Source organism: Heterocephalus glaber, unplaced genomic scaffold (genome assembly GCF_053883595.1).
Source record: "Heterocephalus glaber isolate CG9 unplaced genomic scaffold, H.glaber_assembly_v1.0 deba00001555, whole genome shotgun sequence".
NCBI classification, from domain to species: domain Eukaryota; kingdom Metazoa; phylum Chordata; class Mammalia; order Rodentia; family Bathyergidae; genus Heterocephalus; species Heterocephalus glaber.
In genome coordinates, this window is record NW_028258346.1 from 6,855,449 (window position 1) to 6,870,595 (window position 15,147).

General features: G+C 36.5%; 1 protein-coding gene across 10 annotated transcripts in view; it reads right to left on the reverse strand.

Moving 5' to 3' along the window:
- The window catches only part of Rgs22 (regulator of G protein signaling 22), a 127,303-nt gene that overhangs the window by 47,321 nt on the left and 64,835 nt on the right, over positions 1-15,147 (reverse strand). For 9 of the 10 annotated variants that reach the window (XR_015442847.1, XM_087190671.1, XM_087190674.1 and 6 more), the window contains 4 exons: positions 12,705-12,838; positions 11,803-11,917; positions 10,273-10,398; positions 9,346-9,447 (listed from right to left, as the gene is read on the reverse strand). Coding sequence is in view for 9 of the 10 variants with exons in the window: in XM_087190671.1 (XP_087046797.1) it covers positions 9,346-9,447; positions 10,273-10,398; positions 11,803-11,917; positions 12,705-12,838 (477 nt within the window). In the remaining variant the exon portion in view is untranslated. The remainder of the gene's footprint in view (positions 1-9,345; positions 9,448-10,272; positions 10,399-11,802; positions 11,918-12,704; positions 12,839-15,147) is intronic. The other variant, XM_087190672.1, reaches the window with a different exon arrangement.

Sequence of the window (15,147 nt, forward strand, 5' to 3'; positions counted from 1 at the left end):
GGACAAAATAGAAAATCAGCATGGGAAAATAGAATGTGTTAAGCAAAGCCAAAAACAAACCATAAACTCAAGGGACAAAATAGTCTATGTTTTTAAGACTGATTTGGGCCATTTCTCAAGACATTTTAAGCAAAATCAATTAAATACATGATGGAATAAAATAGACAAGCACACAAAAAAGAATTATTACTCAGCAGTCTAAGGCAACATAAGCAGCAAATAAGGATTTTATCTTATCAATTTTTATTCATTTTAAAAAACCCTTTAACAGAACCAAAATATGTTAAACTAATGTGATTATTTAATAATAATATAATATTATTATCTAATAATACATGATTTCTTGGAAATCAATGAACAAAGAATAAGCCGATGAGAAAATCATGATTATATTAACATTTTTGGTTTTAAAAAAAAGCCTATTAGGGACGCTAATCCATGCTAACAAAGCAAACAAGACTGGTACATGAAACCAGAGCATCAGTGATAACAATAAGAAAACCAACCGTCAGTCAGGCCGGATCCTGATGTCAGCTAGCATGCACCTCGGAAAGGAAGCTCACATGCCGCTCTAACGGACCCCTCTTCCTGACCAGCAGTCCTCCTTTAGATGTGCTGCTACCTTTGTTACAAATCTGGCAGGCCCATGAAGCCACTGTCTCTAGCAACTCCTCATATCTGTTCTCAATCATTACCCACTGATTTCATAGTTTATGTTTTAAAAAACAACCTTATTTTTTAGGTTTCTTGGGTGACACAAGAAGAGGCAAAGAGATTTCACTGTTGCTCTAGTGCAATTTATTAAGAGCTCTTTATTAGGAGCAAACTTGGGCTATAAATACAGTATGTCTGGAAAGACAGAATGTTGATAATTGTTGAGCATAGGAGATGGTATATGAGAGATCATTAAACTATTTTCACACACACATAGACACACAAAGTTGTCTAAAAACACCTGGTTGGCAGTCATATCCAAATAATCAATGATTAACTATAATTATATTTATAACATGTTGCTGAGACTATAAACATGCTAATGAATTCATTCATTTATTCAATTACTACTGAAGCATTTTAAGCCATCTTCAGTTCTGAACAATACAAGGCAGAAAAAGGAGACTGTCTTCATAGACTCAAAAGTCCAGTGGGGAAAAATATTAAGGTGAAATTTTACATGTAATGTTCATAAAGATATTTTAAATATTAAAGTGAAAGATTAAACAAGGTTGATAAAAAGATAATCATTATGTAGAGAGAGTTATAAGAAAGCAACAGCTTATAAATAAATTAACAGTTTAGGGCCTGGAGTCAGAACACATGGTTCTAATTCCAAGTTCACCAATTGATAAATGAATTAGGAAAGTAATTTCTAAATCTACGGAATGGGGATTATACCAATATCTACCTCTTAGGATTGTGAAGAGTTAAACAGTTATTACCACAGAACCTAAAATAGTAAACATTAAATAAATGTCATATATAATAATTATGGATTAAAGAAGTTAGGTGTTGGCCTTTCTGGAAATAAGAGGATATTTGGCTATCCTTTCCTGGTCTATTAATCCTACGGTATTCAGAATCTTCACACTAAATGTGAGTAGCTGGTATGAACATCAGGAATAGGAATAGGAATGAATGGGTAACTGTATGCCAGAAAGCTGGCTGCTGAGCATATTCTTCCTGAATCCACTTTATTAACACAACAGATGGGACACAAGACAACCCTGCTGATGCTGTGTTCAGTGATTCATAGCTCTTGAGAATCCAAGCCTGACAGCTACTTGGGGCACCGTCTCTTTGGTAACAAAAACAAATAATGTAACAAAGCTTGAATAGTAATGGCTTAGCACTCAAGAAACAGCCCAGTTCTGAAGACATTGAAATTTACCATAAAGTGGTTCATGATTTTCCACATTCACTCACCACCCAACCTCTCCCCTCACTCATGCCCATTCATCTTGTAGGAAACACAGATTGATTCTTAATGCCACTTCTGAGTAAAGAAATAATGAACTTTGTTGCTGCACCTGAAAATACACCATCACCTAGAGAAGCAGCACTTAGCTCACAGCTCTTTAAGCTGTCAGGACCACCCTGAAATATTTAAGTCCTGTAAATGTGAACTAGAGAGAAGAGTCAAACAATTAAGATAATGGATGACAGTGAACAAGAAAAAACTAATTATGAGAAAAAAAAATCTTCTACACTGCCACCCCTCTTATGCCATAAAGTGTCTTTCAAATGCATTTGTGGTAACACCCAAGGTTTTGGTTACCTAAAGTTAGCTCAGATATAATTGGAAAATATTGCTCAGGACAATGCAGATTTTAAGGGAAAAGGGCTTCGTGATCTTTTCTGGTCTTTCTTTCCAACCCATTAGGGTTCTCTGGAAAAGTGGGCAACACATACACATACTCAAAGCTTGATAGAAAGAACTCTTGGGAGGCAGCACTTGTATGTGCTTTTTTCACCAATAAGTTCTGTTATAGTTTGAATGGAGAATGTCTCCCAAAGGCCTCATGTGCTCATAGGAAGAGCTTTTTTTTTGGTACTGGGGATCGAACTTAGGTCCTCGCACTTGTGCAGCAGGTGGCAAAACTACTGAGCTAAATCCCCGGCCCTTTTGTTTTTGTTTTTGTTTTGAGACAGGGTCGTCTTACTCCAGGCTGGCCTTGAACTCATTGCGTAGCCCAGGCTGACCTTGAACTTGCAGTGGGCTCAGCCTCCCGAGTGCTGGGATTACAGGGGTGCACCACCACGCTGGCCTCATAGGCAGAGATTGGGGAAGGTAACTGATTTATGGAGGTGGTATAGCTGGCTTGTGAGGAGGCAGGATCTGGTCAGAAGAGGCGGATCACAGGGGTGGTGGCCTGGAAAGGTGTATCTCCTTTCCCAGCTCGCCCCTTCTGTCTCTGCTTCCTGGCCACCATGACATGAGCAGCTCTCCTCTGCAAAGACCTTTACTCCATGCTGCCTGTTTTAGACCCAGATGACCATGGACTGTAACCATGAGCCAAAATAAACCTCTCCTCTTTTAAGTGGAAGGTGTCAGGTATTGCATCTCAGCAATAAGAAAGTGACTAAGACATGTTCTCAGCTCAGGTTAAGGCCCAGTATGAAGCAGATATTCAATAAATGTTAAAATATCAACAAAAGATTTTAGGCTAAGGAAATATGTACTCATAATTGCTGGTCTCACTGCTACCCAGTTTATACTGATTGCCCCTATGTGCTGTGATAGAAACAGGAGCAGGAGCAAACAAGACTAATACACTGACATAGCTGAAGAACTCTCAGGCAGGATTACACTGTATAACCTAATATGAACATCACTTGGATCTGCACTAGGACTAAGATCACCCAACAGGAAACTGAGATGATTTGGGGTCACAGAGAATGAGGATACAGTAAACAGTTGCTGAATGAATACATTAGTCAATTGAATTCTGCATTACTACATTAAAAATTAAGGTTTCTCCAAAACACCAATGCCTGATATAGGTCTAGAGATATTTATTGGCTCAGACTGTGTTTCCTTTTTCTCTCATGAAATTTTGCAAACACACTACTAACACTAACTACTACAGACCCTGGAGTGGGCACTTAGACTGACTGATTTGATGGGAGCCGGAAAGCGACTTGTCTGTAGGAAACTGTAAGTAGAAACAAGAGTTTCACCACAGTACAGGGTCAGGGAGTGTTTTCAAGCTATTGAGTCACTGGGTGGAGATGTCAGGAGTGGGACCTCCAAATCAAGACTTCAGCTAGCTATGGTTGAAAATACTGGAAAGATTTCAAATTTGGTCTGAAATTATTAATATGAATAACATGGTATTTTGTTTGTTTGAGAGGTTATCCTCAAAACAAAGATTTATTTTGTGTTGTTTCACCGGGCGTGAATACGACTAAAGAAGAACAGCTATTAGCTCAAAAATAAGAAAAATAGTTCCCTCACTTATATAGATACTTAAAAAGAAGTTGACAACTATTAAAAGACACAATCACCAGTGGTTATCTGATTGTAAAGGAAAACTTATTTCACCTTCCATGACAATGCTATTGTCTGGATTTTGTTTGTTTCAATAACTACTGGAGCACTTCAGTAAGTCTCTCTCCTTATAGTGAGCTCTTTAAGCCAAGAACTTTGTCTTCATCATCCCCACACAGGACATCACTTGCCACACAGTAGTTTCTCAGTGAATGTGAATTAGTAAACAATCAACTAAATATTGTGCAAGAGATTCTTAAAAGGTTGTGATTCTATGCAGTATATCTCTGCTTAAATTCTATTCTGAAACTCAGAATAAGCACTAATATTGGTTAAGTGAACAGCTATTGATCAAGGAGCTGCAATTCTATTTTCTTCGAGCTCCTATTTTCCTTCTGTTATCCAGGTAGTTGATAGATCCTTGAGTAGTGACACTAATAATCACAATAACATTTATTTACACCATCAAGTGCTCTGTACTGTCCCACTAAATTTGTCAACATACATTATCCTGTATGATCCTTATAAAAGTCCTATGAGGTAGACATGAGAATTTTATACAGGACTGGAGGCAAAGTACTACACTGAAGTAAGGTTCTGTATCTTCAGACTGAGCTTTAGTTTTGTCCTTTACCTATGTAACCTTGCCAAGATCAACATGTGAAAGATCTAGTTTCCTTAGTAAAATACAGTGAAGAAAATATATTTTTTAAATTTCATGTTAAATTCATTTATTTATTTATTTTGGTACCAGGGATTGAACTCTGGTCCTTACACTTGCGCAGCAGGCAGCAACTAAATTTATTTTTTAAAAACAACTTTTTCCTGCTCCACACTTCAATTTGTTTACAGTCCTACAAGGACCTTGGTATATGTGGGGATCTCAGTAGTGATTTTACCTTGTGAAGGTCCATGGCCATGCCTCCTGTACCCGAAGGCTTTGGTTCACCCCATGGTGGTCCATTATCAGCTCAGGATTATCACACTGGTTTTCAGTACACTCCTTAACTCTGGCCTCTAGGGGATTCCCTTACTATCTCAGTCATATATTTTGAAGGATATTCATTATATTTTATTCATTATCACTAGAAATTTTATAGAGGAAGGGTTTTCAAGTAATCTAGGCTGCCAAAATACCAGAAAAGGAGGTCTCTGGCAGAAGCAGTCATAGAAGTCTAAGATCTATAGTCAGTATGACGAAAGCAAGAAAGCAAGTTTCTTTTCTTTTCTTTCTTTTCTTTTCTTTTCTTTTTGCAGTATTAGGGATTGAACCAGGACCTTCACATTGAGCTACACTCCCAGCCCTTTTGAAAATTAATTAATTATTTAAGGGTGTGTGTGTGTGTGTGTGTGTGTGTGTGTGTGTGTGTTTAAATTGTGAGACAGGGTATTGCTAAGTCGCTAAGTTGCCCAGACTAGGCTTGAACTTGTGATCTTCCTGCCTCGCACCTACCAAATCTATGCGATTAAAAAGAAGCTTGCACATCTTGGTCTGGACACTATGTAAAAGAAAATACATTGCCTAAGAATTTGTTATGATGACTTTTCCCTCACGTGGATTTGGTGTTTAAATTTTTATTTATCTTATTTCATACCTCTTCAAGATAAGAAATTAGTATTAAAAATGTACCTAGTAGAAGAACCATAGATAAGAATCCCACCAAAGATCTCATCACAAGGAAAGAATCCACCATGTCTTCAGAATTAATAAATAGCATAATTAGTTCTTCCAAGAATGACAGAATAAATCACAGGATTACTGAATACTACTGCAGCCAGATTCTAGCACTGTGAATGTAGTAGTATCTCCTTGTATTCACATTCTCTCCCCTAAGCATGAGCATAATGCGTAGCTTGCTTCTGATCAACAGAATACAGCAATGGTGATGATTTGCAGGTATTATGTGTACGTTTCATAAGTCATAATGTGTGTCTTGCTGCACACTCTCCCTCCTGCTGGCTGGTAGAGCAAGCAGCCTTGTTGGGAGCTGCCCATGTGGCACAGAGCTGAGGGTGGCCTCTAGCTCAAAGACAACAAAAAACTTAGGCCCTCAGCCTGGTGCCCTTCCAGGAACTGATGCTGCTGACAGCCACATGGACACTGAAACGGCCCCAAGCAAGAAACCAGCCCAACTTTGGATATGGCCATGCAGAGGACCCAGCCAGCCTGTACCCAGAACCCTGTCCCACATAAACCGTGAGAAAATACATGTGTGTTGTTTTAAGGTACACTGCGGGGGGGGGGGGGTGTTACTGGGGATTGAACTCCGGTCCTTGCGCTTGCAGGGCAGGCAGCGGAACCACCGAGCTAAATTCCCAGCCCTTAAGCTACATTTGTGAAAACACTGTTATGCAGGAATAGATAACACAGCTACAGACTCTAATGTATGTGTGGAATAATTAAAGACACAAAAGACAAAATTTAAAAGGGAGAAAAAAGCAAGACAAAAGGAAAAACACCAGGAAGATATGTAAAACACAAATATAATGTTGAATAATAACATAACTCCTAAAATGGCTGAAGTGAAAAGCCAAATGAAATCTGCAAAATCTGAAAAAAATATATTAAAGAATATGAAAAAAATATGTTAAGTGGAAAATTGACCCCAAATTTATGTATTTCAATTTACAACATACACCACAGATATTAAAAGATGGAGGAACTTGAAAGAGAAGCTCAGAAAGACATGGGATGTATTTGAAAGCACCAGCATTGACCAGACAGGAAATCCAGAAGGACAGAATACAGAAAATGGAGAAGTAGAAAGAGTGAAAGAAATAACAACTAAAGATTTTCCAGAACTGATGAAAAGGATGGTTTCCAGATTGTAGAAGCAACCACAGAAAGCATTGATGGCTGGGTCTGTTTCATTCTGTCTTGTTCTTTCTTGCCAAAGCAAGGGGTAAAAAAGGTCTAGAAGCCAGGCGTGGTGGCACAAACCAATAGACACAGCACTCTGGAAGGCTGAGGCAGGAGGGTCACAAGTTTGAGCCTAGCCTTGGCAACCTAATGACTCAATGAAACCTTATCTTAAAATAAAAACTAAGAAGGACTAAGGATGTAGCTCAGTGTGAAGGCTCCGGGTTCAATTCTTAGTACTAGAAAAAAAAATATAGAATGTAGAATCTAGTCTCCAAATCTTAGCTGTGTTATACAGTACTCTTCTAATTGTGCATTATCCTCTCTTGAAGCCATACAGTGAAATCTTCAGTGTATGACCAAGACAGCAGTTGAAACTCCTGGACTCTGCAGTATACAAAACCACTTTTACTGACCTCCCCCATCCAGTCTGCTTATAAATATCTTTACAATATTTCATGGGGCAATAAGACTTCAGGACACGTGTGCAGAAAATAATGTAAGTCCCTTGGAGTCAATTCTTGGTCTGCTATCATACAACTTGGTGGCTGTATGAAAATGAAAGAAAAGTTCATACCGACTCTAACATACTACCAGCTGCCAGTCGCATTATCAACCCTTCAAAATCTATCTTGTATATGCGCCCTCAAAGAAAACCATATACTATTTCTGATGTAAAGAAATAAATAATATTTCATATGGTGAAACAAACCTATGGGATTATGATTTTAGAGGCAATTGCTCTATCCGGAGACAGAATCTCTGGATAAGTGAAGGATAAACCAATTTAGACAACTGTTCCTTTTTCTCTAAATAAATAAATAAATAAATGTAAAATAGCTAGAGATATAAGAAGAAAATGAATAAAAAATGCACATGAATTTGTTCCTTTGATTTCTCTGTTCATTCTTAAAAGCAAGTGCCTCCATTGCTCCCCTTCTGCCACCCTGCAATGACTCTCCCACAGAACCTAGGGGAAAAGCTGATAAACCTTGATAATCTCCAAACAGAATAATCCATCTCAAAATAACCCAAACTGTGTCCGGTTTTATAACCATTTACAGTTAGTTTAATAATACCATTACTAAGAATTAATAAGTCTACCAAGCTCAAATAGAATTTTCTTTTTTTTTTACAAGTGCATGGAAATCTGGTAATTATTACCAATGATAACAAAAAAAAGTTCCAATTCATTAAGCAGCTGAAGATTTTTGGAGGAGTAGTCTTTGTAGTAGTAAAAACATAATAAAAATAATGGATGGTACTATAGTAGACAGGGCCAATAGGTTAGGAGAAGGAGGATAAACAGTGAATTGCAGGTAAAGGATTAACAAGCAGAACAGTCAACTGTGTGGTCTCAGAAAATGGTACTGGTAAATCAGAGATTAATTTCATGGAGACATCTGGGCTGTATGGGAGCTGAAGCCCTTATTCTCACAGTAAAAAGTACAAAGCTCTGTCACTGATTTACAAAGCAGTTATTCATGCCAGAGTCAGGGCGGTGGAAGTAACAACAGATATCCACACTACAGTCTGATGTCCTGAATAAGATGATAACATAATAAATAAAGCAACGAAGCTAGTTTCTTTAGCAGTGTTTGGGGGGAGGTCTGTTGGAATGGGTCGTTCTGGTTTATAAGAATCACTTAAGTGATCAGATGATACAGAAGTGATTAGCATTTTCTAGGCTTGGAGACCCCTCTCTATAAAAGATCAGAAGAGCCTAAGAATAAAAAACTGCAAAGATAAGTCAGCCAGAGCCATAATTCTGTTCCCTTTTTTTCCTCCTCCCAAAAGAGGCCACTCTCTGTGTTCCCTTCTACAGGGAATCTTCTGTTCTTCCTCCTCTATTTTGCTTCAGGGTGGTCTTGAAACATTCTCTCCTCCACCCTCTGAATATCTGCCTCATATGGTGTGTAGCACGGAAGCCCAGGTGCCGCACAAGGCCTGCACACACAGCCAGTCAGCAGCAGCCCTGAGCATAATGTGTAGCTTGCTTCTGATCAACAGAATACAGCAATGGTGATGATCTGCAGGTATTATGTGTATGTTTCATAAGTCGTAATGCGTGTCTTGCTGCCACTCTCTCCCTCCTGCTGGCTTGTAGAGCAACAGCTGATGTCTACAGCAGGCTCAGTGGTCAGCGCTGCTGCTCCCAGTCGCTCCAGTGATTCCTCACAAGTCCACTCAGGCACCCACAGCCAAACCAAAAAGGTTTAAGTCTGTGGGTGCGAGGGAAGATGAAATGTTCTTTATTGAAACAAGTAGTTGGCAGCAAAGAGAAAACAGAGCAAACCAAATCAAATAGATAAAACTGAAAATCCACAAATCAGATTTTAGAACAATATTTTCTGCTGACAAAGTAATCCCAAGGCAGTAAGTTAATTGCTGCCTTTTTGCCTACAATCTCAGCTTTCTGTTGTATAAGACTAAACACAATATTCATTTCACTGTGCACTTAGAGCTTCACACAGAACCAACATTATTTACTACTTACTTGCGCTTGTTTGCATACTTTAAAAGGCTGAAGTGTTTCTTGGTAGAAAAGCTGATGATAAGCCTGTAGGTCAAACCAAAAGTACACACTGTTCTTCCACAACTGCAGATGGGAAAAGTACATAATTACCACCACCCAATTATTAAAGTTCTACAAAGCTCTAATTTCAAATATAAATAATTGTTTAGCTCCTTGCTGTTAACACAAATCTGGTTCCATTTAAGATGATTTTAATCTCCTATCACTGAATGACAATATACAAAATATTTTTTGGCATTGTCACTAGAAAATTATATTTTTGCATGTGTGCATAATTGGCCATTAAAATAGTAAGTGTTCTAGTTAATGGTTAGAGTAACCACATGAGGCCAAAATCTGAAGGTATTTCAATATATATGGAGAAATGTATATCATAATGGAACCAAACATGTTTGAGCCACTTAAATACTTTTCATTTAAGCCAAATAAATAATTTGTGATTTTTTTTAAAAACTGGAAATAATTTTGCCTCTATTCATTGTAATTTTTAGAATAAAAAAGTCTTGTCAGAAATCAAATCTAAATTTAAAATATATTACATTAAGATAAAATTATATGAAAATAAATTGTTGTTAGCAATACAAGTCAAACCTTTATCTGTATTTTACTTTTCTTTGTAATTTTAGTAAGATAATGAACCAAAAGAATTATAATTGTGATGTTTAAATTTGTAATTTTTTAAATATCAAGTATATTAGTTTTCTAATCACAGAAGGAAATGTTAGCCTCAAATACAACTATCTGAAGCACTGAATTATTTTTATTTTTTTATTTTTTTGGTATCAAGGATCGAACTCTGGACCTTGTGCTTGTGAGGCAAGCGCAAACACTACTTATTTTTAAATGAAGGCTAATTATAAAATTAAATCTTAAATAATTATTTTCTACCTTGTTCCCTGAATCCTCACAGAATTTAGTAAAGAAGAATCCAGCTCTACTTTCTACATACAAAGACTGCAACAAATTTTCCATGTGAAATCCTCCAAAGGCACCAACATCTGACATGGTTTTAACCTATATAACAGAACAGAAGTCCATTACCCAACCCAAAACATTATCATTTTTACAGAATTGTACAGATGGGCTTCATAAATTCTGCCAGCCTGTCATTTTCCCACCAGACTATTTTATTTGTGTACCATATATGTAATTAATGCAGTATGTTTCCATCTGACTGTCATATAAGATTCATTTATGGAGCCCAATTACAGCAGCAGAATTCTTTCTATTATGAACCAAACTGGTTTCAAACTTGATGTTAAAGTGACTTCCCAAATTCAATTATTTTCATGTTTCAGGCACAGTGGTACCATTGGAGGAGTCTTACAAACCTCTGTTGGTGGCCTTTTTCCTACATATTTACAGTTGTTTTAGCCTTGAGGTGCTGCTATTATAGATACCACAGTCATAAAAAGAACTATCTTCAAGGCCTCTCAGTGCTGCTCATTAACTGTCTTTAGGGGGTCCCTCTCTGGACGGTTTCACCCCATGTAGGTCATGGCCTGTGGAGTGTAAATGGTAGTATAAGTTCTCATAAAAGTCTGTTGTTTATGACTTCTCTGCCAACAATGCTAGCAATCTTAACACTACCCTTCAAACACAGAAAGCCGACTATTCCTCCAAGTGCAAGAGTGAGTCCAAAATATGAAAGGGTATCTACTGTGCACATGAACTCTTTGGTATTTGTTTTGTGGAATTCAGACTTCTTTGTAATCCTTAAAACAACTGGCCTGAACAATTTAGGGTTTAGGTCAGCCTCTTGTTCTCTCTTTGTCATACCCTCCGCCTTTTGCTGCCTGCTAAACAAATTCTAAAGTGAAAATTTAATGTTCTTATGATGCTTAACTGTCAGCACTCCAAACTGGAAAATCACTGTGTTAGTAGGGAAAAATCCTAATTAGAAGAAAAGAGAACTATTTGCTTATGATAAATAAATCATAAAAATTTACAGCTAAATGTTGACTGTATGGGTCTGCTGAGGTTTCTACTTAGAGTGTAATCCTTGGGAAATGTGAAATTTTCATCTAGAAATGATATATTAAATCCACATTATTAAGGTAGCTGAAATCTGAAAATGGCCTGCTTTTTAAAATTTCCAGATTTCAAAAACATAACATCAAATATTATTTTTACAAAGTGTTTAAAATTTAGCAAAAATATTAGAGGGTCTTATTTAGTGTCTGAGATATTATACCAAAACCAGAACACAATTGTTTTTGAAAAAAAGCAATCAACACAGTATTAGGCATCATGATATTATAAAGGGAAACACAGAGGAAGTTTTGATGCAAAAATCCTTTTGCCTGGAAATAGAATGTGTTCCTTAGAGAAAAAAAATGAGTCAACAAAAAGTTTAAAATCAGGGATTTTGATCAGTTCAATGAGGAATAAGGTTATTTCAGTCTTCAAAATACTTACTTTAGGTTCTTCTGTGTAAGTGTATCTCCTGTCTAGCTGGGGCTTCAGACATTCAGAAATGTCAGTAAAAGATATTAAACGAATAATTCTGCTGCTTTCAGACAGGTGCCTTGTCCTAGATTATAGACAGGAGAACTAATTAATTGATCAAGAGACACATTTTGGCATCAAAGAAGCTCCTCAAAAGGATAAGAGATCTATGAAAAGCATATAGCTAACATCACTCTTAATGGTGGAAAGCTAAGCATTCCCTGGTATTGGGAACAAGACAAGGATGTCTTCTGTCTCCATTTTTTTGTTTGGTTGGTTGGTTGGCTGGTTGGTTTTTGAGACAGGGTCTTGTTAGGCTGACCTCAAGCTCACAGCTATCTTCCAGCCTCAGTCTCCTGAGTGCTGGAGATAACAGGCATGCACCAACATGCCCGGTTCTGTCTTCAGTTCTATTCAACACTGTGCTAATGAATTAGACAATAAAAAGAAATAAAAAGTACGCATGACTGAAATGAAATTGAAAGCTGTCTTTATTCTCAGAGATATATAGAATCCACTAAAAACTACTAGAGTTATTAAGTTCAGTAATATCCCACAGTGCAAGATAAATAAGCAAAATTCAATTATATTTATGTATGCTAGCAATTGACAGTCCAAAAATAGTATTAAGAAAACATTTCCATTCATAGTAGCTTCAAAAAGAAACACACAGAGATATCATCTTTTTAAAATTCCTAATATCTGATATTCTATTCCTAATTTACAGTATGTATAATAAGAATAAGCCTTTAATACATACCACTGGGATACAAGAACCCGCAAAAATTGTTTTCAATTTTTATTTAATTTTCAAGTTCTTCAAATATCTTAACAATTGCAGAGAGCACTTCCCACATCCAAGTGACACCTACCCTCTCTCGGTCCCAGGATCCCTTGAGGGAGCTACACACAAAGATTCAGTCTTCCAAAGTTTTTGAGCTGCTGTTTTGACTCTAGGTGTTTTCTTGAGAGATTTGGTATGTTGTACTGAAATGAATTCCTCTTTCTAAAAAGTAGGAAGATAATAAAATGAAAACTGAGCAAAATGGAAAAAGGAAAATCAAGCACTATTATGTATATGCACCTCAAATTTGTTTTGATCACTAGAATATTTCCTCCCTTGCTCTATCTCTTACCATGTTTCCCACTAAAACAGAAATTCTCTCCTTCCCCAAATTTCAGTTTTATGATCCAGCAGAGGGAAATTCAACAATTTAGATAAGAAAAGAAGAACCAAAGGCTTCTATGTCCCAATTTCCACCACTATCAAACAAAACTCTTTCTTGGAGGAAGAATTTAACAGAAACTCCCCTTTATTCTATAACTGAATAGATTTTGGGTGGGGGATATTCTGGGGCAAGAGAAGTGAAACAAAGATACCCTTGGCCCATAAGAAGGGATCTATAACCAAATTTCTTTCCATTTGGGGACATTTAATTCTCATGGCTATTTTTCTCCATTTTAAAAAGTTCTTTATGTTGTAAAAGTTAAACTATTTAAATCTAGAATATAAGACGGTATGTGCATGAAGTAAAAAGTATAAAAAACTAAAAGTCCAAGTGGAGGGAAAGAAAATAATTATCTAACTATGGGATATGCACAAATGTAACATTATATAATACTTTAAAATAGTGGTTATGAAAAGGATGTACATGGAAAAATATTGATGACGAAGTTAAAAGAAAATCAGAATACAAAAAGAGAAGTGCACTAAAATTTTAAAAATCACAAGAAGCCTAAGAGAAAATAAATTAGTAGTTGTATAGAAGGTAGTGAGATCAGAAGTGATTTTTATCTCACCAGTTTCCAAATTGACAGTAGTTTTACTATTTATGTAACTTGAAAAAAAAAGCCTTTCTATATGTCAACTTCCATTAGAGTGTTATATATGTTGACAAAGGAAAGGATTACATTTGTGTTTTACTATCCAGAACAAACAATAAAATCTATGTGTACTTTACATACCTAATGAGTAATAATTTTTAAGAATTCTATAAAAAAATTAATTACTTAAGTATGTTGTACTTATAACTGTCTAGGTATTCAAGCTCACATCTGTTTTAGTAATTCAGTAATTTAGTAATTCAGTAAGACATTAAACAATACTCCATAAATGACAGGTACCACAGGAGGCTGAGCCTATAATTATATGTATAAAGTATATCACACAAAAATAGTAAAAAAATTTTTTTGTTGTTGTTTTTTTGAGACAGAGTCTCACTCTGTAGTTCAGAAGTCCTTGAACTCACTATGTAACCTAGCCTGGCCTCGAACTTGTGACAATCCTCCTGCCTCAGCCTCCCAGAATGCTGGGATTACAGACATGTACCACCACACAGGGCCACAGAAGTAGTCAAATTTATAGGAAGGAAAAATAAAATGGTGGTTTCTAGGGCGTATGAAGAGAGAGAGAGAAAAAGATTTGTTGTTTAATGGTATAGAGATTTACAAGATGAAAAATTTCTGGAGATCTTTCATAAAATTATGGACATGTTTAACACTTCTGAAGTGCACACTTAAAGATGGTCAGGATGGTAAATTTTATGTGTTTTCTGCCACAATAAATTTTTTTTCTTTAAAAAATTGTTCAAATGTATCATACAGAGAAAAGCCTAATTTAGAGTTTTTAAGCTTGCTAGCTTGAGTGGAAGCTAAGAGACTATGCAGAAAGTAAGTTAAGGGGAGAGACAGATGACAAAAAAGGCACAATAGAACTGAGGAGGCTAGAGTTAAAATAATTGCTCTATATCATGACTGTGATGGTAGTTATACATTGTATCCATTTAACTATATATTAAAAAGGGCATACTTTATTGTTTTTTTAATTTTTTAAATGGGAAAAATAAAATGGCATAAATTCTATTTCTTAGAGTGTTTTCTGCAAAGGAGAGACAGAGTAAGATCGGAATATACTGTCCAAGGAGAAAACATCAATAACAACATAGGGTGATGACGATTCTCAGGAAGGCAAAGATAAGAAACAAGTCATGTTTATACCACTTTTTCATACAAGCTAACCTTTCTCCATTCCTTTGGAACTATTCACTTATTCAAGTTCTTTTTCTTAACCACATCACTGATTTTCTCTTCCCCTCTCGGTTTGATGTTTTTTATACAAATGTTTACATGTTGTCAGACCATATGGTCCCTGCACTATGTCTCCGAGATGTGTGTTCACCTGGTGACTGGGTCACTAAGACACATGGACCAGCCAGGAGGACTAGATTAATCAGCTAGGTGACACACAACAAGAACACAAGGTGCCAAGGAGGTCAGGGAGAAGGAAACACCGGCACACTGAGGGGACACAGAGGT